Source organism: Pleurodeles waltl, chromosome 7 (assembly GCF_031143425.1).
Source record: "Pleurodeles waltl isolate 20211129_DDA chromosome 7, aPleWal1.hap1.20221129, whole genome shotgun sequence".
NCBI lineage: Eukaryota > Metazoa > Chordata > Amphibia > Caudata > Salamandridae > Pleurodeles > Pleurodeles waltl.
Genome location: NC_090446.1, coordinates 786,065,911 through 786,093,529, shown reverse-complemented (window position 1 = coordinate 786,093,529; position 27,619 = coordinate 786,065,911). Strand labels below are relative to the sequence as shown.

Here is a 27,619-nt window from a genome sequence, read left to right as displayed (position 1 = left end):
ATAATTCAGTAAGGATAGGATCCACACAAATGAGATAGAATTTATTCAACTGCCTTAGTATGTAAACCAATCAGGAGGATAGAGGTTTCAAACTTGCCACTTAATGTCTTAAAGTGCGCATAATCTAAAAGCCAGCTGAATATGTTGTCATTTGTTCTGGATCTCGTAGTTATTGCCAGTGCGTAATTTGTAAATAAAAGCATGCCTTTGCCCAAAGCGCTCCTCTGAAACACGCGGCTGCTGCAAATAAATGTGGAAGCACAGAATACTGAGGCAGCCTAAACCTGAAACCTCTTCGATCTATTTACAGCCACTCCCTGCCCCTTCCGCTCACTCTTTTTTTTATTTTAATAATTTTTATTGGTTCGTATGCAACACAATGTATTACAATAAAATTTTGCTTACCCTTCAAGCAATATATCAACTATAGTGATCACATTAGTAGTAGTCTCTGATTCTCTCCCCTCCCCTCGTCGGTACCTCTTCAGTATAAATGTCCTCTTCTCAGGTCTGCAATTATATTAGGATTTTGTCATTTCCTTCTCCCACCCTCACTTGTTATCGAGCCTCTTTGTCTCAATGGAATTGTATTGGTTGTCTTGCCGCCTACTATCCCCCTTTTTACTATTTCTAGTAGTCCTCAGGCAGCTATTGAATTATCCCATTTCCCAGTTCCCCATATCTTCTCGTATTTTTTTTCATTGTCTCTATCTCTGTATAGTTCTCTTTCCAGTATTCTGCATCTGTCAATGCCCTCTCTCCAGTCGTCGTGGCTTGGTGCTGTTCCAGTTCCCCATCTCTTGGCTATGTCCCTTTCTGCAAGCATGCAACCTAGGTTAATCAATAGTTTTTTATATCTTGTATGTTCGGTGTGGCCCCAAACCCCAAGTAGCATTGACTCCGGCGTTACTTCAATGCTAGTCTCAGTCACGTTTTCCAGAGTTCTCCTTACTTTCTCCCAAATTTTGGCGACCAGAGGACAGGTCCACAGTGTGTGATAAAATGTTTCCTCCTTTCCGCATCCCTGCCGATATTTGTTGTTTGCTGCCCTCCCTATCTTGAAAAGTAGATATCTTGTGTAATATACCCTGTGTGATATCTTAGTCTGTATTAGTTTGAGGGATGCCGGTATAGTCACTTCTGCCGGAAAGATCAGTGCCTCCACACAGCCCTGAAATGCTTTCAATGCTAGAAACACTGCAGTTCTAAATGATTTATATGCAGTTGTTTTTGGTGAACATCCCATTGTCCCTGTATACTGTGCTGGTTGAGGTGTGCTCCCCACCCCATCATGCAAGCATCTGTTGTGATCACGTATTGAGGCACTGGGTCTTGGAATGGCCGTCTTTGGTTTAAATTTATAGGATTCCACCATTGAAGCGAGAAGTGTGTCTGGCGGTCTGTCAACACTAGATCTTGAAGTTTACCCTGTGCTTGTGTCCATTGTGTTGCTAGGTACTGTTGTAAGGGCCGCATGTGTAGTCTTGCGTTTGGGACAATGGCTATGCATGAAGACATCATGCCTAGAAGTTTCATTACAAACCTCACTTGGTAGTGCTGGTTTGGTTCCATGTTTAATATTATATTTCGGAAGGCTTGTACTCTTTGTGGACTTGGAGTGGCAATCGCTTTTTGTGTGTCGAGTGTTGCTCCCAAATATTGTTGTATTTGGCACGGTTGTAGATGTGATTTTTGGTAGTTTATAGAGAACCCTAGGTTGTGTTGGGTTTCTATAACGTATTGTGTGTGAAGCAGACACTGTTGTTGAGTGCTGGTTTTTATTAACCAGTCGTCTAAGTAGGGGAATACGTGCATGTGCTATCTCCTTATATGAGCGGCTACTACTGCAAGGCATTTTGTGAATACCCTTGGGGCTGTTATCCCAAATGGCAACGCTTTGAACTGGTAATGCACTCCCTGTATTACAAACCTTAAGTATTTCCTGTGAGAAGGATGTATTGGTATATGGAAATATGCATCCTTTATATCTAACGTTGACATGTAGTCCTGTTTTTTGAGTAAGGGAATCACGTCTTGAAGTGTTACCATGTGGAAATGATCTGATTTGATGTAGAGATTCAGAGTTCTGAGGTCTAATATAGGTCTCAACGTTTTGTCTTTCTTTGGAATTAGGAAGTACAGGGAGTAGACACCTGTTCCTTTTTGATGTTTGGGCACTAGTTCTATTGCTTGTTTTTGTGACAATGCTTGAACTTCTAGTTGTAAGAGATCCAAGTTTTACTTGGACATATTGTGTGCTCTTGGGGGCACATCTGGTGGGAAATTTATGAATTCTATGCAATAACCATGTTGGATAATGGCTAGGACCCATGCGTCTGTAGTTATGTTTGCCCAGTTGTGGTAGTATGCGGTAAGTCTCCCCCCCACTGGTGTTGAGTGGTGAGGGTTTGTGACATTGAAGTCACTGTTTGGTTGGAGGGGTTTTGGGGCTTTGGAATTTCCCCCTTGCTTTTGGGAATTGTCCCCCCCTGTATGTTCCCTGAAAACCACCTCTTTGGTACTGGCCCTGATATGTGGGTCTGGCTTGTGAGGTGGAAGGCTCTGTGGTTTGTGCACGAAACCCCCCTCTAAATTGGGACCTTCTAAAAGTGCCTCTGTTTTGTGGGGAGTAGAGCGCGCCCATGGCTTTGGCCGTGTCCGTGTCTTTTCTGAGCTTTTCGATTGCCGTATCCACTTCTGGCCCAAACAATTGTTCTTGGTTGAACGGCATATTTAGCACAGCTTGCTGGATTTCCGGCTTAAAACCCGAGCTCCGTAACCATGCATGCCTGTGAATGGTTACCGCAGTGTTCACTGTCCGAGCTGCTGTGTCTGTCGAGTCCATTGCAGACCTTATTTGGTTGTTGGAAATCGCTTGTCCTTCCTCAACAACCTGTTTGGCACGCTTTTGGTGTTCCTTGGGCAAGTGCTGTATTATATGCTGCATCTCGTCCCAGTGTGCCCTGTCGTAGCGAGCCAGAAGAGCCTGCGAATTGGCAATTCGCCATTGATTGGCTGCCTGTGCTGCCACCCGCTTGCCTGCAGCATCGAACTTCCAACTTTCCTTGTCTGGCAGTGGTGCGTCTCCTGACGATTGGGAGTTTGCCCTTTTCCTGGCTGCTCTCACGACCACTGAGCCTGGTGTCAGTTGCTGCGTTATAAACACAGGGTCCGTTGGGGGAGGTTTATATTTTTTCTCCACCCTAGGCGTGATGGCTCTGCCTTTCACTAGGTCCTTGAACACCTGTTTGGCGTGCTTTAGTATGCCTTGTAGCATTGGTAAACTCTGGTAAGAGCTGTGCGGGGATGCCAAGGTATTAAACAAGAGGTCGTCTTCTATTGGCTCCGCATGCATTGCTACATTATGGAAAGTAGCTGCCCTTGATACCACCTGCATATATGCAGTGCTGTCCTCTGGTGGTGATGGCCTTGCTGGGTAGCAATCGGGACTATTGTCAGAGACCGGTGCATCATATAAGTACCATGCATCCGGGTCATCTTGTGTCATCCCAGTGTGTGTTGGCGACTGATTTGGGGGTGTTGCTACCGGGGACAGATGCGGTGAGTGCAGTAGTGAAGTCTGTGGCGAAAACCTTGGTGGTGTTTTGTCTTTTGCCACTTTTGCTTTTGGCTGCATTTCCGCCTCTTGGAATGTCAGCTTTCTTTTTATTTTGATTGGTGGAAGAGTTTGAATTTTACCAGTCTCTTTTTGTATGTGCAGCCTCCTTTGGGTATGGTCTGGCTCTCCCATACCTAAATCCTGCTCAAATCTGTGCCCCTGCATCTGGGTGGAAAGCCTGTGCTCTTCTGTGTAGGTGCCTGTTTTTCGGATCCGAGGCTGCATGTTTCGACACCGAAGGTTCCGGTACGCTCTTTTTCGGCTCCGAGGAAACCTTTTTAATTTTGGGGGTGTCGAATTCTCGGCGTCGAGTTGTTTCGGAGCCGGTATCTCGACCGGAGTCGGATGTCTTCGGCTCTTGGGAGGCCTTTTTCGGTGCCAATGTTTGGTCACCGTGTTTTCGGGTTAAGCCATGGCATGTTGGCGGTGGCATCCCCTTGGCCTTTATAATTTTCGAGTGGGTCTTGGCCAGGGCAGAGTTACTCACAGTTTTCGGCTGTGCCCTCGGCTGCTCAGTTTCGGAGTCGTCCAAGTCCGATTAATGAATGGAGAATCTCTCCTCTTCTTTGACGTCGATCTGTTCGGCGGGAGTCGACGCCATCTGAAGTCTCCTGGCTCTTCGATCGCGTAGGGTCTTCTTCGATCGAAATGCCCGGCAGGCCTCGCAAGTATCCTCCCTGTGTTCCGGTGATAGACACAGATAACAGACCAAGTGTTGGTCTGTATAAGGATACTTTGCGTGGCAATTTGGGCAGAAACAGAAGGGGGTCCGGTCCATGAGGTTTGGAGATGGACGCGGTCGGGCCAACCAGGGCCCGCTGAAGAGTGGAAGCCCCGAAGGGCCGCAGGAGCGCTTCTTCCTTTCGGTGTCGATGTGCTAACACTAAACCGGTACCGAGCGCGAACAATACCGTCACATTTTCCGATAAGTAGCTAACTTTCCCGAATCGAAATACGGAGCGAAGAGGAACACGTCTGAACCCGATGGCGGAAAGAAAACAATCTAAGATGGAGTCGATGCCCATGCGCAATGGAGCCGAAAGGGAGGAGTCCCTCGGTCTCGTGACTCGAAAAGACTTCTTCGAAGAAAAACAACTTGTAACACTCCGAGCCCAACACTAGATGGCAGATTAAAGCATAGCATGTGTATCTGCAGCTACACATGCCATCGAACATATATATATATATATACACACACACATATATATATATATATATATATATATATATATATATATATATATATATATCCCCCCTCCCAAAAAAAAGTGTTCCAGGATCTCACACATGGGCTGGTCACCTCAGTGCCTATCACTACATAGATAAGGATCCCCTGGAAGGAAACTGCAACTCTGCAAAGTATATAGTTATGCCTTTAAATCTTACTGGCTGAGGTGCTGGCCCATTTCTTGTAAGGCCTGTTCTTGTTCTTCACAGATTTTCTGTATTTCTTCCTTTTCATCTTGCAAGTTCTTTAGCTCCTACAATCAAAAAGAACAATCTTAATACAGAATCATATAAAAAATGTCAGTAAAATAAAGTACAGTTGTTAACAATATTTTCTCAATCCAAATATCTTAATTATTTTCCCGCTAAAGATATTCTTTACTATCAACATATAAAGTATTACTTTTAGTACCTATTTGATTAGACAAAATTGCAGCATCATTCACCCCCACTCTAGGATCGAATGTCATTATTACTGCTCAAAATTGTACTGTCACTTCCCTCCTTTCTTCTGCTTCCCACCTGGGCAGCAAAAGATAACACAGCACGATTGCTGATAAAACACACGTCCCAGTGTCACTAAAAATAACAAAGAATATCTGAACAATTTAAGGCAATTAGTTTACCATTACCATTGGGCAGCCTATTTTCTTTATCCTACTTCACTATACTTGCTCCTACTTTCTTCATGCTTTTCAATCTTTATGTCTGGTCTAGTGCAGCATGATCCTATGGCTACTGACGCTATGATCTGCCCTATCAAGTTTGAAATGAAAAACACTCACAATGTAATATGTTCTAGAGCAACCATTGTTTTATGAAGTATTGTGTTCTTTGTTATTTATCCTTTAAAACAATAATACAAATACTTTCAAATTAAACGTTAACAATAAAGGCAACAAGAACAAGCACAGGCAATGGCACATTTTTTAAGTGCTGAGCTCCTTGGTAGAGGAGAAATGGTGCTTAGCTCCATTTAGAAGAGCTTCATGTGGTGCTGTTGGCTAGCTAATACTCAGCTCTTCACCAAGTTTATTTTAATGAGAGTTGTAAGCCAAACTGCATAAAAATAAAAGTGAAAGAAATGGTTAGGCTTCATATACCCATGGTTTTGCCACGAACTCTTGCATGAGAGAGTCTAACTGCTGAGGAAGTTCTTCCATTTTTACTATCTTGGAGCTGTAAGTATAGTTGTACATGAGGGAGATTTAGGGCGTACAGCAGAAAAGAGGGTGGCTGTCTGAATCACAGACCAACAAAGAAAAAAGAATTGCTATTAAACAAAGGCATGTCTATTAAGTTTGTTGCAAGGCTGGGGAGTCCAAAATACAAACCCTTTGTTTGGGCGAAAAGCAGACCGTGACAGTTAATCTGAGAAAGTGTGCAGTTGCATTAATCTCACAAATGAAAAGGATCTGGATAAGGATCTGACAGCTGCTGAACCAGCATCATCCGATCTGATGCATCTTCCGCAATCTTATCATTTCTCTTTGTACGTTTCATGTGACAATGCCCTGCCACTGACCAAGTGGACCTATCTTTTATCTAATCACCCAGCCTGGATTTCCACAATCTCATTCAGTGTATAGTTTTAAGTTTGTTACGTAGAACTGCTCCTAGTGACGCAAACAAAAATATTAAACAAACAATGCTTAAGCTCATCTCTGGGATTATTAGATGCAATTTAGCTAGGACAATTTTTTAATTCGTTTTTATGATTTTTCAATACAACATTTAGGCAAAAGTATGCAGCACACAAGACTGTAATACATTCACAAGAAGTTTGGATACAGTAAAACTGATACACATGAGGGCCAGTACTCAGCGTGTGCTACCAGTTCTCAGTTGCATAACACCGCTTACTCAATAGAATTAAAAAATCAGGGAAGTTTCACGGGGGTATTTCATCCTAGGGATGAACTGAAATATGTGCTACCATTTTCCGGACCTTAGCAAGGACTTGAGCCCAAATGCTCTGTCTGGATGGGAAAAACTAAGCCTGATTTAAGTTTTGGCAGACAGAGTACAGTCCATCAGGGTGGCGGAGGACATTACCTCTGACATATATATGTTGAAAGGAACCTCTGGCATAGCAGTTCCCTTCAAGGTACAAAATGTTTGGTGGGCGTCAGCTGTTTTTGACGGTTGTCCACAAAACAGTCCATAGTTTTTTGTTTTTCAAAAACAAGCTCCCAAAGTGGGAGATTTTTATGGAAAAAAAACAGATGATTCCCCCACAACTTGGGAGCTTTCTCCCAGGGTGTCAGGGTCTTTATGTTTTTTTTCCAATCTCTCACTGGCAAGTTTTACATAGAAAGAAAAAAACAGACACCACCCACCCTCAACAGAACAGACAAGGTAATGCCCTTCCTCGGGCAGCCCCTGCTCCGTTGGGCTCTAGGCAGCAGTTTTCCAAACAAGGGCTCCGTCGATGGAAAGCTTAGTGTCCGCCCACCTCTAAGTTATGTAGGTCGACCAAGAATTTTTATCAGACAGGGTATTCCATCAAATCTGCAAGAGTAACCTGTACATTAAACTCTAAATCACGCAGAAATTACTTTCCAAGAAACTGGGCTAACTCAGGGGGCTCTCAGGGTAGATTTAATGTAGCTTCAAAGAGGTTATATGTGTTCCACACAGATAGGTAAATTGCATTGGCTATCATCTAGAATTGCATTAAGGTTCTTTTACCTGATGGCATGCGTTTTCCCTCTCCTTGTATAACAAAAGCCTCAGGCAGTCCTATTCTCATGGCTCCTCTGTTTATGTTGCAGTCCATTGTGCTGCATATATGCTTGCAGCCAGCCTGCCAATAGAGATTAAGCTAAGCACCTCCATAAGGGCTTCTGATATTTTTTGAACCTCTGAGAATACCACCCAGATTTCTATGGCCATTTGCACCAGCTTTGTATATTGCAAGAAAGCCACTTCAAGTCTCCAGGTGAAAGGCAGACCCCATCCATCCACTGCACCACCCCTCCTTCTTTTTTGATTTCTTGAAAAGCTTTAAAAACCTATAACTGCGTATTCCATTTAAAAATAACCCTTTATATAAGCACTCCAATAATCTCCCCATTTCTCGCATAATATAAAGACAGCTCAGGGGTTATGCAACTCCCTGTCGTTTTCCAATTTGAGTGCATGTTGCAAATCCAAACCATATGATGAAGTTCTTGGTCTAGCAGCCTTAATCTCCCTATATCTCAGGCCAGTTTCATTGTTCCTAGCTTAACCCTGCTTAAGTTCCCTGCCTGTATTAGCAAATGGTCCAGGTCTTTGGATAGTTGCGCACATATAATTCATTGCACCTTGTACAGAATAAAGAACCTTATTAAAAAGTTAATTTTGGCCAGTGATGCTTGAACCATTACTAATAGCAGCAATTCATCCCAAAAGGTCACTGACTTTGAGGCCTTGCACTACTTTGCCCAGATTATGCTTATACTTTTCTTTCGCAGTGTACGTCGCTTCAGTACCCAAGTACGGGAAGCATTCTGACTTTCATTGAATGCCGACTTCTGTTAATTTTGTCTCTCTAACGCTTTCAACTCACTAAGGAGAAACAATTCAGTTTTGTCCCAATTAGTTTGATGTCTCTACAGTGCCCCAAAATGTTCCTGTTCTTGCAAGATGAGCAACACCATCACTACTGGATCTCTCAGGTACACTAATGTGTCATCGGCATATATCCAGACAACCTGTGCGGTGCCCCCCGCTTTTATACATCTGTCCTGCAGAGCCCACTGTGGAATACAGTCCAACAGTCTACCTGAAAGCAACAGGAGCCGGGGCAAAGGGCTGCCCTGCCTGGCATCCCCTATCTGTACACCAACTGTCACATCAATCACTTAGTTTTCACTTTTGCCCTTGCTTTGTATATAGGTTTTATGCATCTAAAAAAAAAAGGCCAAACTTCATTCTCTCCTGTACACATAGCATAAAGACCACCTAATAGTATCAAATGATTTTAATATAGTACAGCTAGAGCAAAAGGATCTTCTGCTAAGTCAAAGTTATGAATTACAGAAGTAAGCGGCTGCAAATTCAACGTGTTCTTTTGGAACACAAATCAGCATTGGTTCAAATGCTTCAAGGTTTCCATAACTATGAGCAGATTATTGGCCAGCACTCTAGTCAACACCATAAGATCAGTATTAAGCATTGACAGTGGTCAACATCAATATTGAGGATCCCACTCCAGTTTCAGTAAAATCACTATGACCAACCCTCTCATTGGCAGCAGCAAGCATTGAGCAGCTTCACCCCTCCTAGAACACCTCAAACAGCATATCAGCCAGTACTGGAGCCTGCATATCAACTGTCACACCATTACTTCCTCTAAGCCCTAGATATTCAGTATGGGGCTCATCCTGCTAAAGCAATCAAGCTAGCAAATTACCGAAGTTTGTGCCTTTCACAAAGAGTCTATGCCTAAATGTTCTACATGTCTACCTACCCACCTTCACCACATCTGTTTGTCTCTCCACTTTATGGGCAGCATCTATAGTCTTAAGATTTGTTTCTGATGTGTCAATCTCAGCTTAGTGCTGCATATCATAGTCATGCATTCTTCCCGCAACACCACCTTGATCACCTCCCATTCTGTTGCACATGTAAATGCTTTGCCACATCCGTCTTCAAATAACATTCTGGATATGCTCCTTATGGCTCCATCTTGTCATGCCTCTAGTTGTAATAGACAGGTGGGCACTCGAATGCAGTTGCAACTATTAACCATGGTATTTCACAGTTTTGTATTTGAGATGGTCCCTTGGTGAAATCAGCACCTAATTCAATCTTCTGTAGTTGTTGTGGGTGGCTAAATAACAAGGATTTTCTTTAGCAATACAGTTTCATGCTCAACAGATATACAGCAATTCAACTCTACATTCCATTCACGCCTTGGCGCTAAAAGGCTGCCTATCCTGTTGACCATCTAGCACACAACTCATATCTCCCAACCACAATGAGGGAACATCTAATTAAGGCAAGCTGCTGTAAACAGGTTCTGAGAAAAAGGTTCTGGCCTCCACATCTGGAGTATATAGACTGAATATATACATTCTATTCTGGCATCTCTGCTGCACCTGAAGGACACTCTTGGTGCCACCATATCATCACTTCTCTTGCATATGCTTGGTAAACCAATGATTTATGTTTTTACCCACCATGTTATGCACAGTTTTCTCTGCCTCTTCTATCGTCAGATGCATCTATTTAATGACAGTCACACATCGCTCTCCCCCCATTACAAGTAAACACTTGATTCAGTGAAACAGAAGCAAATCTTAAACCCACCATCACCTTATCACTAAGCTAACCCATTTATTTCCTGGAACATATCTTTCTTGCTGTGCTACCCTCACTACTCATCAAACGTTTCACTCCATCTTACCTATTCAGGCTGCAACTCCCAGGCTTTGTGATCTGTTTCTGGTCTTTTTAAGAGGTCTGTCGCAAGTGTTCTATCTTCTTGCACCCATTTGTCCTGTGATATGCCTGCTGGCAATCCACAGCTCCCATTCCCTATCCATGTCCTGAAGCATTTGTTCCACCTGTGAAGGCCAGTATGATGAATGCTGGCTCACAAGAGCACATAACTGCTTCATGTTAAGCCACAATTCAAGCCACCCCTGGATGTCCTACGGCGCAGTAAAACATATTTGACTTTACATTGTATATGACTTTTAGCTTGGAAGGATATAGGAGCACGGACTTAAAGTTTAGTGCTCACAGCTTTTGCATCTCTGGGGTAAACGATTACTTAGAGGTGTGCAGAGATATACCGGTGTGCTTTATCAAGTGGAAATAACATAACATAACTAGATCTGTGGTGCATAATACAGAAAGGTCAGGATTGTACAGTTTCCTTATTGCGTGGCACCTGTTTTGGGACATGCTGCATAGTCATGTCTCTTTCCCTGCAGTTCAAAAAGTGAGCAATCACGACCCATGGTGTGACTTCTGGCAACAACAGGTGTGTCAGCACACTGCGCGCACATTCCATACAGAATAATGCCGAAAGTCCCTTGTGCAGTATCTAGTCTTCCAGGAAGAGAACTACAGGCAGGCCCTACACTTGTCCCCAAACTCTCAAAGCGCCGACTGTCCCTCTATTGGCTCTCGCCATCCCCTACTGTGTGTGTGTTTTGTGTGTGTGTGTTGTGTTGTGTTGTGTATGTGTGTGTGACCATTCTCACACTGCCCTGCAGTTCGTGCATGTTGCTTTTTTGATGATCCACCGCCCCTTCAGTTTCTATCGCTGGTTCCAGAACTTTTCTAAGACTAGCTTTCACCAGACTGACATCCATTAAGATGGTGTCCATTTTAGTGTCTAGGGCTGCTGTGGAAATTACAATGGCCTATAGGATAGGAGTTTGCGAATCTCCAGCCAGTCCTTACTGATCTTGATAAGCCTACTGCGACTGCACAGGCCTTCTTCCACCAACTGTTTCAGTATGCTGATCTATTTTGTTGTCTTGGGTTGATTTAGCTCACATCTTTCCTGAACCTGCCTATTTGTAGGTACCTTACAGCCACAACCTCTCTTATTGTTGGTTCAGCTCCAGTCCTTTCCTCAAACATTTTGTGCTACACAAAACGATGTTGGCAAGAAAGCACCAGACCTGCAGCCCACAATTCATCAGAATAACAGCAGAGCTATGCACCCTGCCAAGAATCCAACACATTGTCTGCCCTCATGCTCACTGACACTATTCTGTCTCTGGAAGGGTCTCTGGGAGGGCCTCACCAGTTCAAGTAGCCAATTGTCTGAGTACGCTTCAAGCTGCACTGCACTGCACTGCAGGGCACGCCCAGCTGCTTAATCAAATGATGGATGCAGCCATCTATGTGTGTGAAGCCAAACCTAGAGAGTCATTGCAAAGCTGTGTTTTTAATGTCCCCTCCTATAAAGCAACAGCTTCATTTCAGTGCCATATGCCATTCCATGCCAAAGTACGCCATGCAAAGTTCCTCCAGCCGCACCAACTGTGACATTCCCTCAGTTCCAACTATTCACCAGGTAATCTTGGCCTACACTATCCAGTCCCATGCACTGGACAGGTCTCACAATCTCCACCCACCTCCAAAACTCTCATTCAGGATTGTTACAGCACCCTTGGCCAGTAGGACTGTTTCTGCCACTGTACACTGGCCCATGGTTTGGGTCTACACTCACCATCACACCGGGCCAACATCTGCGCTGACTATCTAGCAATGCAGGCCTCAGACATTTTGTGCCACTTCACCAGCCACCTAACTGCCTTACCTTACTCCAGGTAATATGGAGGGAAAGTGACGATCATTTCATTGCGGGCAGTGCCAGATCAAGGCTGCCAAGGATAAGATTTCCTTGGTCTGCTGATAATCCTCTCTGCAGACTGGCTGTCTCTCTGATGTAGCCCAGTCTCACCACTCCACTCATGAGACTGGATCTTTATAAGAGCTGCCAAACAAAATCTCAACTGCACATCAATCTAGTCGACTTCTAGCTTTTTAAAAAAAATATCTTCTGCCATAGGCCTCTGAAGGCAATATGTATTTTTTGCTCAAATACAGCCAGGATATGGTAGGACATTGCAGGGGATAGCAGAGATATGGGTTAACACATCCTGTCGCCAATCTTGCTTCTTGTAACGCATCCCACCACAAAATATTTAACAAGAAGGTTAAGATGATCTTTTACAACTTTAAACTTTTCTTTAAATCTGCTCACATCGCTTTGTATTTTTTATTGCAAAGGCATTTCTGCAGATTCTATGTGTTTTTGGTTTTTGTATACAAAATACTTTCTGCACATAGAAAACTTGTTAACTTCTGATCAACACCTTTACCTTTTTTAACCCTGGCACTTGTTGTAGCTCAGTTCTAAGGACGTTGGTAGCTTCTTTTTCTTGTTGTAACTCATGCTGCAAATTCTGACGAAGTTCTTTTTCACATTTCAACATTGTATCCAGGCTGGAGCTGTTAGAGTAAAAAAAAAAAAAAAGGAAAACGGGTAGTATTACCTTTTAGTAATAGTAGAGATAATGTCACTTAAAAACATTGATGTTGAGTTACTCATAATGATTATTCCTCAATGTTAGATAGGATGTTGTGAAGAGGAGATTATATTTATGCATCCCTTCGTGAGGCACCAAGGGATCCAAAGTTATAATCTACTTGTCTATGGGGTGACTTAAAGAAAAGCATGATGTGTTACAATAATGGTGGTTCAGTGAAGCCTCCTAAAAAGTTTTCCTTTGCTACCTGATTTTGCTCCTGGTAGTATGGGCAGTGGCTGCCTGTCACAGCCTACCAGACAGTGCAGCTGCCTGGTTTGCTAAAGACATCTTGGGGACTTTCAGTAAGTTAAACATAGGAATGTATTCAGCTCATTGATTACCATTGGCTTTGTGATATGTGACTCACACTTTCTGGCTTTCCATTTGCTGAATTTATATGCTTTAAGCTCTCCAAGTTCAGTTCTTCCTTCCTGTCGCCTAAACTGTGTTTTCTGTATTTCACAAATTCACTTTCTGTTAAAAGGCCTTTAAACCTTGTTCTTATCTTGTCACATTTGCTGTGTATTCAAGGACCAAGGTCAAATGTCAGGTGTTGTCTTCCAAGGGCACTTGTTTACTTTTCTTTCTCTGACTTTAAAGTGAGAGGATTTGTTAAAATCTTACTGGACAATGGAGAGAGGAAAGAGTTTTTTTCTAGCACACAACAACATTTAAATGAAATGTGTAAATACTTCACATTAATGGAGCACATTTTTTATTTCTGAAGTGTGTTGGAAACAAATGTTTAATATGATCAAAACGAATCATTGAACTAAGTGATGCAATTTATAAACATTTTCGTCTGTGCACTGTATAGTTTTATGTATGTCTGTGCAAATGTAAAAGTAATTTCCACTGAAAACGTGTTGTCTGTAATGGCAGTGAGCTACAACACCACTCAACTCTACCCTGCATCACTCCACGCCACTTCAGGATTTGCCTCTCTACTCTACTCTACCCTTGTACCAGACTACTCTATGCCAATGTACTCTTCACCACTCTACACCACTGCACTTCACCACTGCACTCTACACCACTCCAGTCTAGGCCACACCAATCTACACTGCACAACTCCACTCTATACCACTGCACTCACTGCCACTGCACTCTATGCCCATACACTCGAGGCCAATGCACTTTACTTTGTAACACTCAACGCCATGCCCCTGCACTCTACACCAATCCACTATATGCAACTCTAATCTACTCTGCACCACTGCACTCTATGCCACTGCACTTTACACCACTCTACGCCACTACACTTTATGCCACTCTACACAACTACACTCTACCCTGTACCACTCCACTCTACTCTGAAACAATCTACTCTACACCACTGCACTCTACACCACTCCACTCTATGCCTCTGCATGCTAGCCATTCTACTCTTAACCACTACACTCTACACAACTGCACTCAATGCCACTGCACTCTACTCTGCATCACTGTACTCTCTGCCACTGAACACTCAGTGCTACTCCACTCCATACCACTCGACTACACCAGTGCCCTCTGCATCACTCAACTCTACTCCAGTCCACTCTGCACCACTACTCTATGCCACTGCACTCTGATCTGCACCACTCTATTCTATGCCACTCCACTCTGCATCACTCCACTCTACTATGCAGCACTCTGCGTTCTGCATTCTCCGGCGCTGCATTGTACGCAGCTGAATTCAATGCCATTGCACTCTACGCCACTATACTCTGCAACACTATACCAATGCACTCTACGCCAGTCCACTCTACTCTATGCCAGTCCAGTGTATGCCACTGTACATGACTCCACATCATGCCACTCCGATACACAACACTCTCTGCCACTACACTCTACAACACTCTACTCCACTCTTTACTATTCCACTCTACAACACCCCACACCACTCTGCTCTATATCACTAACTTTTAGCCATGCTGAAAAGCAGCCACGCTGGTGAACAATATGGGCTAAAACCAACAGCTCTTGCAAAAACAAGGCCTATTGGCTTTGCTAATGCTTGTTTCTACACCTAGTTGTAAATTGCTCATCTTCCATTGCTATTGCTGCTGTCAGTTATAGGGTTAATTCAATACTGCAGGATCAAGATAACGCTACACTATGACAGGATTTAGTGCTTTTCCCTTTGGCCTTCTTGAATTCTGTTTACCAGCTTTCTTTGGTTTTTATTAAACACTGGCTCCTGTTATGACTCCTTACTTTCTTTTGATTCATCACTGCATTTAGCCTCCTTTCTAATGATGTTAATTTGCACCAATGCTGTCTTCAACCTTACGTGTATTATTCTTGGTCTAAAACTGTTGCATTATGTTTTAAAATATCCGAACCTTGATTATTCAGTTTCACTTCATACTGTTCTCCCCAGGAGAAATCTTAAACAATTGTATATACTTACTGCTCTAAGCAACCCTTTTTCAGTGAAACTTGTTTTACTGCCTGGTCCATTTGTTAGGATTTAGTACTAACACACACACCATTCTCTTATCACTTCTGATCTTAGGGGGCTCTGCTAATCACTGAATAAACTACTGGCGATATGCCCCAAATACTTCTAGACCAGCAGGCACTAATAACAACAAAAGAAACACACACCGTACTCATAGCTTATACACACTAACTTGGAATCAAAATATCATATTGATAAATAGATTGTACAGAAAGATCACATAAGAGCATCAGCGCTTTTCTCACATGTTATTTGGTTGACTGTTACACGGATATGCAAGCAGTCCTTCATGATGATCTGTGGTTGGTTGCTTTCTGTTCATGTGGTCTGAAATACTAATATTAAGAGGCCCAACATTCTCGGGTGCTGAATTACAAACGGGCGTCTATGAAAAGTGACAGCCAGTAGGTCCTGCAGCACGGGTGCACGTTCAGTACCATAGGCTTCCGGCAGCCTTAGATAGTTCCGTTGCGTGTGTGACGTGACCTTTCAATTAGCCTGTGAATGACTCCTCCGGAAATTTATCAGAGGAGGTTAACCTAAAGCATCTTCCACACCAGAGGAAGCTCAAAGCCTAGGTGCTGGAACAATTTTCTCAGTGGGCGCTGCTGACATTAATGTTATATCACTTAATTCACTGGGATTGTGAAAAATCCAAGCATCACACAAAGTGTGACAAGTGTAGCAAATGTGCCTCGCTCATTCAGGAGGAGAGTGGTAAGAGTTTAGTATGTAGCAAGTGGTGCGCACTGGAGCACTGATGAGGTAGGGCACTGTCATTTACAGACCGCACATTCTCTGTGGAAAACACCACTAAATTTACAATGACGTGCAATGCTAACAATATGTAGTGCACAAACGATAATGTGTGGAAATCCGTTTTCAGTAAATATTTATCATTTGCGCATCGCCAGGTGCCATGATTTGTTTTGATCCCATTAAAATCTTTGCTTCCATCATATTTCAGAAAAGAAAGAAAAAAAGTGCATTTGTTTTTTCCTAATTTATGATATAGTTTGAAATATTAAATAGTTCATTTGCATGTTTTTTTAATTCTGTGGTGTGTTAGAAAAAAAACTAACATTCTACAAACATTTCTTTCACTTACAGTAGCTCAGGGAGATTGTCACCCAAATCACTTTTACAAAATCCTCCCACTTTGCACTCAGTTAAATAAAAGTAAGGAAAATGTCACTTACCCAGTGTACATCTCTTCGTGGCATTAGTCGCTGCAGATTCACATGCTGTGCATAGTCCGCCGTCTGGTGTTTGGTCGGAGTGTTACAAGTTGTTTTTCTTCGAAGAAGTCTTTTCGAGTCACGCGACCGAGGGACTCCTCCCACTTCGGTTCCATTGCGCATGGGCGTCGACTCCATCTTAGATTGTTTTCCCCGCAGAGGGTGAGGTAGGAGTTGTGTATGCTAATAATAGTGCCCATGCAATGGAATAAATACGTATGTACAAAATGAAGGTTTAATGTAATATATTTACAAATGTACAAATGTTCAAGATCTACTTCTAAACGGCTACAGGCTCCCAGGGAGGAGGGTGGGCGCATGTGAATCTGCAGCGACTAATGCCACGAACAGATGTACACTGGGTAAGTGACATTTTCCGTTCGGTGGCATGTGTAGCTGCAGATACACATGCTGTGCATAGACTAGTAAGCAGTTATCTCCCCAAAAGCGGTGGTTCAGCCTGTAGGAGTGGAAGTAGTTTGAAATAAAGTTCTTAGTACGGCTTGACCTACTGTGGCCTGTTGTGCAGATAACACATCTACACAGTAGTGTTTAGTAAATGTATGAGGCGTAGACCATGTTGCTGCCTTACATATTTCGGTCATTGGAATATTTCCTAGAAAGGCCATAGTAGCACCTTTCTTTCTTGTTGAGTGTGCCTTTGGTGTAATAGGCAGTTCTCTCTTTGCTTTAAGATAGCAGGTTTGGATGCACTTTACTATCCATCTGGCGATACCTTGTTTTGAAATTGGATTTCCTGTATGAGGTTTTTGGAAGGCAATAAATAGTTGTTTTGTCTTCCTAATTTGTTTTGTCCTGTCAATGTAGTACATTAGCGCTCTCTTGATGTCTAATGTATGTAGTGCTCTTTCAGCTATTGAATCTGGCTGTGGGAAGAACACTGGTAATTCCACTGTTTGGTTTAAGTGGAACGGTGAGATAACCTTTGGTAAGAATTTTGGATTTGTTCTTAGAACGACCTTATTTTTGTGTATTTGAATAAATGGTTCTTGTATGGTAAACGCCTGTATTTCACTTACTCTTCTTAGAGATGTGATGGCAATGAGAAATGCAACTTTCCACGTTAAGTATTGCATTTCACAAGAATGCATGGGTTCGAAAGGTGGACCCATGAGCCTTGTTAAGACAATGTTGAGGTTCCATGAAGGAACAGGTGGTGTCCTTGGTGGTATAATTCTCTTTAGGCCCTCCATAAACGCTTTAATGACAGGTATTCTAAATAGGGAAGTTGAATGAGTAATCTGCAGGTAAGCAGATATTGCTGCAAGATGTATTTTTATGGAAGAGAAAGCTAGATTTGATTTTTGTAAATGTAGTAAATATCCTACTACATCTTTTGGAGATGCATGCAATGGTTGGACTTGATTATTATGGCAGTAACAAACACATCTTTTCCATTTACTTGCATAGCAGTGTCTAGTGGATGGTCTTCTAGCTTGTTTTATGACCTCCATACACTCTTGTGTGAGGTTTAAGTGTCCAAATTCTAGGATTTCAGGAGCCAAATTGCTAGATTCAGCGATGCTGGGTTTGGATGCCTGATCTGTTGTTTGTGTTGTGTTAACAGATCTGGCCTGTTGGGTAGTTTGACATGAGGTACTACTGACAGGTCTAGTAGTGTGGTATACCAAGGTTGTCTTGCCCATGTTGGTGCTATTAATATGAGTTTGAGTTTGTTTTGACTCAATCTGTTTACTAGATATGGAAGGAGAGGGAGAGGGGGAAAAGCGTACGCAAATATCCCTGACCAATTCATCCATAGAGCATTGCCTTGAGATTGCCGGTGTGGGTACCTGGATGCGAAGTTTTGGCATTTTGCGTTTTCTTTTGTTGCAAATAGATCTATTTGAGGTGTTCCCCAAATTTGGAAGTAAGTGTTCAGGATTTGGGGGTGAATTTCCCATTTGTGGACCTGTTGGTGATCCCGAGAGAGATTGCCTGCTAGCTGGTTCTGGATCCCTGGAATAAACTGTGCTATTAGGCGAATGTGGTTGTGAATTGCCCAATGCCATATTTTTTGTGTTAGGAGACACAACTGTGTCGAGTGTGTTCCACCCTGTTTGTTTAAATAATACATTGTCGTCATGTTGTCTGTTTTGACAAGAATGTATTTGTGGGTTATCATTGGTTGGAATGCTTTCAACGCTAGAAATACTGCTAACAATTCTAGGTGATTTATATGAAACTTTCTTTGATGTACGTCCCATTGTCCTTGGATGCTGTGTTGATTGAGGTGTGCTCCCCACCCTGTCATGGAAGCATCTGTTGTTATCACGTATTGTGGCACTGGGTCTCGGAAAGGCCGCCCTTCGTTTAAATTTGTACTGTTCCACCATAGAAGCGAGATGTATGTTTGGCGGTCTATCAACACCAGATCTAGAAGTTGACCCTGTGCATGTGACCATTGTGATGCTAGGCACTGTTGTAAGGGCCGCATGTGCAATCTTGCGTTTGGGACAATGGCTATGCATGAGGACATCATGCCTAGGAGTTTTAATACCATCTTTGCGTGTATCTTTTGTGTTGGATACATAGCTTGTATCACCTTGTGAAAATTTTGAACCCTTTGTGGACTTGGAGTGGCTATCCCTTTTGTTGTGTTGATTGTCGCTCCTAAGTATTGCTGTGTTTGACACGGCAAAAGGTGTGACTTTGCATAGTTGATGGAGAAACCCAGTTTGTAAAGGGTTTGTATAACATAATCAGTGTGGTGTGAACACTTTGTTAGCGAGTTGGTTTTGATTAACCAATCCTCTAGGTACGGGAACACGTGTATTTGCTGCCTCCTGATATGTGCAGCTACTACTGCTAGTCTTTTGTAAAGACTCTTGGTGCTGTTGTTATTCCGAATGGCAACACTTTGAATTGGTAATGTATTCCTTTGAATACGAACCTTAGGTATTTCCTGTGCGAGGGATGTATCGGTATATGGAAATACGCGTCTTTTAGATCTAACGTTGTCATGTAGTCTTGCTGTTTCAGTAGTGGTATTACGTCTTGTAACGTGACCATGTGAAAGTGGTCTGATTTGATGTAGGTGCTTAGTGTTCTGAGATCTAATATTGGTCTCAGACTTTTGTCCTTTTTCGGTATTAGAAAGTACAGTGAGTAAACTCCTGTGTTCTTTTGTGTTTTTGGTACTAATTCTATTGCGTCTTTTTGCAGTAATGCTTGAACTTCTAGTCCTAGAAGGTCTATATGCTGTTTTGACATATTGTGTGTTTTCGGTGGGACGTTTGGAGGGAGTTGGAGAAATTCTATGCAATAAGCATGTTGGATAATTGCTAAGACCCAAATGTCTGTTGTTATTTCCTCCCATGATTTGTGGAACTGGCTTAGTCTTCCCCCCACTGGTGTTGTGTGAAGGGGTTGTGTGACCTGTGAGTCACTGTTCATTTTGTGGGGTTTTGGGACCTTGAAACTTTCCCCGGTTTCTTGGGAATTGGCCCGCTCTGTATTGGCCTCGAAAGCCACCCCTTTGATATTGTCCCTGGTAGGTAGGTGGTCTTGTTTGTGAGGTCTGGCTTCTGTGGCTTGACCTCGAAACCCTCCTCTGAAAGTTGTTTTGCGAAATGTGCCAAATGTGCCTCTGCCCTGCGGGGAATAGAGTGCGCCCATGGCTTTGGCTGTGTCAGTGTCCTTCTTTAATTTTTCAATTGCAGTGTCCACTTCTGGGCCAAACAATTGCTGTTCATTGAACGGCATATTGAGCACTGCCTGTTGTATCTCAGGTTTGAAGCCAGATGTGCGCAGCCATGCGTGCCTCCTTATTGTCACAGCAGTATTTATTGTTCTTGCAGCTGTATCTGCTGCATCCATAGAAGAACGTATTTGGTTGTTGGAGATATTTTTCCCCTCTTCAACCACTTGTTTCGCTCGTTTCTGGAATTCTTTGGGGAGGTGCTCGATGAGATGCTCGATGAGATGCTGCATCTCGTCCCAATGGGCCCTGTCGTATCGCGCTAGGAGTGCTTGCGAGTTGGCGATGCGCCACTGATTTGCAGCTTGTGCTGCAACCCTTTTCCCAGCTGCATCAAACTTGCGGCTCTCCTTGTCCGGAGGTGGTGCGTCGCCTGATGTCTGCGAGTTGGCTCTTTTACGAGCTGCTCCTACGACTACTGAATCTGGTGTCAGTTGTGATGTAATAAAAGCAGGGTCTGTGGGCGGTGCCTTGTATTTTTTCTCCACCCTTGGAGTTATTGCTCTGCTTTTAACAGGCTCCTTGAAAATCTGTTTAGCGTGCCTTAGCATTCCCGGGAGCATGGGAAGGCTTTGATAATGGCTGTGGGTGGAGGACAGGGTGTTAAAGAGGAAGTCATCCTCAATAGGCTCCGAATGTAGAGATACATTATGAAATTCGGCTGCCCTAGCTACCACCTGTGCATATGCTGTACTGTCCTCAGGTGGTGAGGGTTTAGTTGGGTACGACTCTGGACTATTGTCCGATACTGGAGCATCATAGAGGTCCCATGCTTCATGATCATCCTGGCTCATGGTGGTATGAGCTGGTGATTGTGGTGGAGTCTGTGCCGGTGATAAATGAGTTGACTGTGGTGGAGAGGGTGGTGGAGTTACCCTCTTTACCACCTTTGCTTGTGGTGGCTTGTCTTGTTGCTGGAAGTCAAGTTTCCTTTTCCTTCTGATTGGGGGAAGAGTGCTGATTTTCCCTGTACCCCTTTGGATAAAGATCCGCTTTTGCGTGTGATCTACCTCTGTAGTTTGTAATTCCTCCTCAAATCTGTGTCTTTTTAGTTGGGAGGACAGTAATTGTTCCTCTGAGTAGGAACTGGTTTTTGGTTCGGTTGCCAGGTGTTTTGGCACCGAAACCGTGTCTTTAGTTGTTTTCGGCTCCGACAAGATCTTTCTCTTTTTCGGTGTCTTGGCCTCTCAGTGCCGACCATCTTCGGTGCCGCTATCTCTGTGCCGAGCAGCTTCGGTGCCGCTGTCTCTGTGTCGAGTAGCTTCGGTGCCGCTATCTCGGTGTCGAGCCTTTTCTGCACCACTCTCTCGGTCCCGAGAGTGTTGCGTGCCTGTGTCTCGACCTGAGTCGGACGACTTCGGCACCAGCTCGCCCTTTTTCGGTGCCGATGGACGGTCACCTACTTTATGGGTTATGCCATGGCCTGTTGGCAGTGGCGTCCCCTGGGCTTTGTCTGTTTTGTCGTGTGATCTTTCTTTCGACGTCTTACTCACGGTTGGTTGCTCGTCGACGTCGAATTCTTTGGAATCCGATTTGCGGATGGAGAAAGTTTCTTCTTCTTCCTCCTCCTCGAACCCTTGTTGTCCTGTCGGCGTGGAAGCCATCTGCAACCTCCTGGCTCTTCGGTGTCTGAGTGTTTTTCTCGACCGAAACGCGCGACAGGCCTCACACGACTCTTCCTTGTGCTCGGGGGACAGGCACAAGTTACAGACCAAATGTTGGTCTGTTTAAGGATATTTACTGTGGCATTTAGGACAGAATTGGAACGGGGTCCGTTCCATCAGTCTCGATGTTGCACGCGGTCGGGCCGACCAGGCCCCGACGGGGGATCGAAAATACCCGAAGGGTTACCGGAGCTCTTTAAGGCTCGGTGTTGATTTGCCCTAACTATCCCGATATCGAACGAAACAATACCGACGAATTTTCCGTTGATTCTGACTAACTTTCCGACCCGAAACACGGAGCGAAAAGGAACACGTCCGAACCCGATGGCGGAAAAAAAACAATCTAAGATGGAGTCGACGCCCATGCGCAATGGAACCTCGGTCTCGTGACTCGAAAAGACTTCTTTGAAGAAAAACAACTTGTAACACTCCGACCCAACACCAGACGGCGGACTATGCACAGCATGTGTATCTGCAGCTACACATGCCACCGAACACTCATTTTCCAAATAACCAGCAATTTGTCAGAAGACATGGCCTGGCGTCTGACCTTTGTCTCTGAGCTCACAACAAATGTAATATGGTCAACATATATTGCATAAGAATCTTTATTGCGCATTCACATTTTGAATTCCAGTGTGTTTTTTTGAGGGGTGCTGCACACCCCCCGCCCAAACACACACACACACACCTCCCTCACGCAGCACCCCTACTTCCTGCGTCTATGCATTAAAGGCACAAAACAGAAGAAAATAAATGTATAACAATTCCTCTCGTTCAAATCTTTGTAAAATGGCAGAGGACAGACGGCCATAAGTGACAGTGAATACGTAATTTAGCACTGTACAGACGTTCAACAACATAGGCTGCTTCCAGCAGCTTTTAGTGTAAGCTACTCCATCGGCCCAGTCTGACCCTCACACAGTTTGCTTGACTGTACCACCTTTGTTTCTCAACGTCATACCAGACGGATTGCAGTATTTTTATTGCCAGTGCTCATACACGGTTGCATCATCCCAGTTACCTCTTTCTTGGCAAAGCAGTGTGAATTGGCCAAGTCAGGTCTGCTGGTGATAATATGAAGCGGGCAAAGTGGCATCAGTCACGGTGCTCATTTAATTAGAGCACTGGGAACATGTAGGTAACTATGACAGTAAGACATTTGTATACCACCGCAAACCGTAAATGCCGCTGTGCACCTAACTGCCTGCAAAAGTTAACATTGTACAGACACTACACTAGAAACACCTGGATCTTAAGGCAAATGAAGAATTTGTGATGGTTACTTTTGAGATGCAGCAAAGCTGGGAACAGTTTGCCCAATTATGGCAACGTGTTACCAGTATCCAAGGGGTTCAAATCTGTGCCATGCTGTTCAGTTATTATGCAAACAATGCCAATAGCAAACAATCTACCTCTTCTACCATTCCAAGGTGTTAGCAGCAGGATGTGGTCAACACTATCAGTCACATTTCTCCAAAATGCTTCAGCCTACCGCTGTTCACATCAAGGATAATGGGATACTCCAGCACTGTTTTATAATCCCTCTGTTCCAACTTGGATTCATACCATTTGTTCAAAAACTCAAACTAAATGCTTCCAAAACAGAAATATTCACATGTGGTGACTGGAAAAATCATGACCCACTGTGCGCCTGCTCTGACGAGCTCGGACCACCTCCTCCAGTATCCAAGGAAGTTAAAAACCTTGAATTTACCATGGACTCCAAATTAACAATGAATGCCCAAGTGGACAAACTGGCACGATCATACTTCATCACCTTGAAGACTCTGCAACGCATCTTCTCCCTCACCTCGGATTTCCACAGAATGTGCAGGCCACTATCTCGCTTGTACTATCCAAACTGGATTATTCCAATGGCCTCTACCATGGATCACCTCTATCCATTATGAAAAAACTACAACTTATTCAGAACTCAGCTGCCAGGCTGCTATTACACGTAAAGCCACAAGCCCACATCTCCCCTGCCTTGACAGCACTACACTGGTTAGCTGTTGCCACAAGCTACTTTGTATCACCCACAAAGCTATACATGGAACAGGACTACTTTTCATTAGAAGCAAAATAACCAAATACATTAAAAAAAGAAACCTCCGCTCAAGATTGGCACCCCGCCTTAGACCACCAGCATACATGAAAGACAATAGGTGGTACATCCTTCTCCGTTCAAGCAGCCAAACTATGGAATTCATTACCCCCAAATATAGGATCCATGGATAACTATCTTGCCTTCAGAAGACTATTCAAGAGTTGGCTCTTTCCTTCATAACCACCTTATTCAAACAGCAATTGACTGCATATGCCTGTGTTGATAGATATTTATAATCTGATTATGTGTATATTCTAGATAAGTATAGTTCTATAAGAAATAAGTATTGTTACTATTTCATAATGGTAAATTATATACATACTCTTTAAGCTGGTTTAACAAATGTATATTTACTCACTGTTAAATATATATATATATATATATATATATATATATATATATATAAATATATATGTGTATATGTGAATGTGTGTGTGTATATAAGTGTGTGTATATACATATATATGTGTATATTATTCTATGCTTAACATGTTCATAGGTCATTGCATAGCTCCTAGATAAGTTGTTATATTAGATACTTATGAATCCCTGCTTTCGTTTTTATATCACAATGATCAAATGTTTTTATTATCATAAGCATTTCGCTATTGAAAAATTGAGGAAAGATACATGAATGTTAGAAAAGTAAACTTATTTAACTTCAAATATTAAAATCGTGTTTATACAATACTACTTTTCTTATATTATTATACCCATTATTATATTCCTTGCACATATATTCCCTTACTATGTATTTACATATATATTTATTTATTACTCTACTCCTTCTGTACTAGAGAAAAAAAATAGTTAAAAAAATCTATACATACAATTCGAATTATAAAAAAATTAAATAATAATAAGTACAAAAATGAATAAAAGAAAATTAAAATTAAAAAAATATATATATATGTATAAATAAAATACTAAATAAGTAAAAATAATATAAATGCACTCTCTTCTAAGCTTTACTCTATCTCCCCATCACCCAATGTCTCTATCAATCTATCCTCCATCTCCACTCTGCTCATCCCAATCCATTCTACTACTTTCATCTCCAAAATAACCCTGCCTACGCTCTTCCCTCCTCCTGCATCTAGCTCAACCAAACCTAAGCTGATCTCCCAAACAAGCCTACTAAATTCTCCCTCATTTATCTCACATTTGACTCATCCAAAACCCCTCCTGCTACTATGATCTCCCTAGCCCTTTCCATACACTCTTCCCTCCGCCCAGCTCTCCTTTACTCATCCCAAGCTTCATCCTATTACTATTAGCTCACAATTAACACTTCTGGATTCTTCCCTCCTCTATCCCTACATTACTCTAGGCAATCCAACTAACAAACTCACATATCCTCTGCTCAAATTAACTCATATTAATTCTAATAATGTACTCATATTTCCCTATACCAATCCTCCACTAATTCCTCTTGGGTACCGGAGAAGCGTGCTACTCGCCGAAAGCTATTTGACACCTCGTCAGGGGTAGTAAGCCCTATATAAATACAATTACAAAAATAGCTCAGCATGCAAATGTAGCAATATATTCAAAGGCAGTGAGGGGCGGAGCAAGGTAAAAGCCTGGTTTGATTAAGAATGTAGTAATTAGGACCTGATGAGTTAAGAAAAAGTGACTGTCTCTGATTTTGTGCAATAGTTCACATTGCAAAATGTGTCTGCAAACGACCTGCCTGAAGGATATTAATTCAGCAGGTCGCTACTTGTAAACTCCTATTATTGACTACACACAGAGGGATAGCGTCCTGCAAGGAACAGAAGACCACATTCCTTGTTTGCATTCCCAAGTGGGAAACGTTTTTGAAGGCAGCCCATGTTCTTCAAAAGAACACTTACTTCTTTAAAAAACAAATCCTGAATGGGAATATATTGGGTAGAGCAGCCAATGGTCCCCTGAAACAGTACTAACTAAAGCCAAGGTTGTTTGAATCAGTTACGCCTCTTTAACCTGTTGGTAACTAATTAATGGCTTCCAACTGCAACTGTGGTTGCAAACCACTGATATATACCCTTCTGACATGCAATTACAGGGGAATGCCCCATTAACTCCCCCTCCTAACTGAGATTCAGAATGGATCACAAAAACCATTTGGTGAGTTGGGTCCGCTTTTCCAATTCACAAATTGGGTTTATTAAATAGACAAAAGTCATTCTGGAACCCCAAACCCTGTAATTTTTTAATAAATTCTAAGGCTTGCAGAGGCAAAATGGCTTTGTACATTTATTTAGGTCATGGACCTTCACATACAAAATTTAAAACCACTTGTCAGAACAAAGTAAACAAAAAGAGAAGTTGGATGTGTAGTGACAGCCAAGTTCCCAAAGACATGAACTATGAGGGTTGTGGCAGTATGAAGGAAAAATGCAATTTTTATACATATGTCCATCCATACAGACCTGCAAGTAAATTATTATACTTCATGTATTTTTGTTGTGATTCATGACAATGGTTCTTGTTATGAACCATTTTTTTGTATTGCATACTGACGTGAATTGGAAAAAAACAGGTGCTAGATGAAGCAGCAAGAAGAAGGAAAATATTAAGAGAAAGAAGGGACAACCGCACCATTTGAAGATTATCTTGTGTTCAATTCTGTGACAGGACTCATCCTCTTCTGGGTCAGCGATTTCCTGGAGTCAACAAGTTTGAATAGGTTTGTCTTTCTAGGTCAAGAGCGCAAGCACCTTGACCTGTTGTTAGTATTGTGGGCTTTTAACCATGCCCATCTCACGCCCATCACTTTCATTCCTTCCTGCGCTTGCCTTTCAGAACTCACTTGATGTCATTGGTAAATGCTTTATGTGTGTCTCGCCTTGAGGCTGTTTTTGTCATGCCTTGCCTTGGATAGTTGCACAATTGTCAATATACTTCAGCGTGGGCAAACTATTTTTTTTTCTTTTGTCTCGACGCTTCTCGCTGCATGGCGGTCATGGGGCTCACAACGCGAACAGGCACAACAGTGTGGACTCGTTGTTTAAATCCTACTTGTTTATTCAGAATATTTTGTATGGATACAATGCACTTTCAACTTTCCTTCCACCTTCGTGAAAATAAGATAACCCTCTTTATTTGGTATATTGTTTATTCTGTCGCCTCCCTTGTATATCGCCCTTCCAGGGCCTCAAGCGCATTATAGAGGTTCACAAAATAAACAATAAAGTGCCTGCAGCCTGGCGCCTGGTGTTTATTCCGTCCTAACTTAGCGGATTGAGTTTTCTGTCCCTTCAGCTGACACAAAGCACAGCATAACATAACACAACACAACATTGCATAGCATAACATAACACAACACAGCAAAACACAAAATAACATAAGTCAATACAACACAACATAGGATTACATAACACAATAAACACAACATAGAATAACATAACACAATATAACACAACATAGCATACCATAAAACATTACATAGCATAACAACATAGCATACTATAACACAACAAAGCATACCATAACACAACATAGCAAAGCATACCATAACACAACATAGCAAAGCATAACATACCACAACATAGCATAACACAA

The 27,619-nt window shown here is 42.6% G+C and overlaps 1 protein-coding gene across 4 annotated transcripts in view; it reads right to left on the bottom strand.

The window, feature by feature from the left end:
* RUFY1 (RUN and FYVE domain containing 1) overlaps positions 1–27,619 on the bottom strand; it is a 475,292-nt gene that overhangs the window by 82,594 nt on the left and 365,079 nt on the right. For all 4 annotated transcript variants that reach the window (XM_069199306.1, XM_069199308.1, XM_069199309.1 and 1 more), the window contains 2 exons: positions 12,682–12,811; positions 5,006–5,100 (listed from right to left, as the gene is read on the bottom strand). In XM_069199306.1, coding sequence (XP_069055407.1) covers positions 5,006–5,100; positions 12,682–12,811 — 225 coding nt within the window. The remainder of the gene's footprint in view (positions 1–5,005; positions 5,101–12,681; positions 12,812–27,619) is intronic.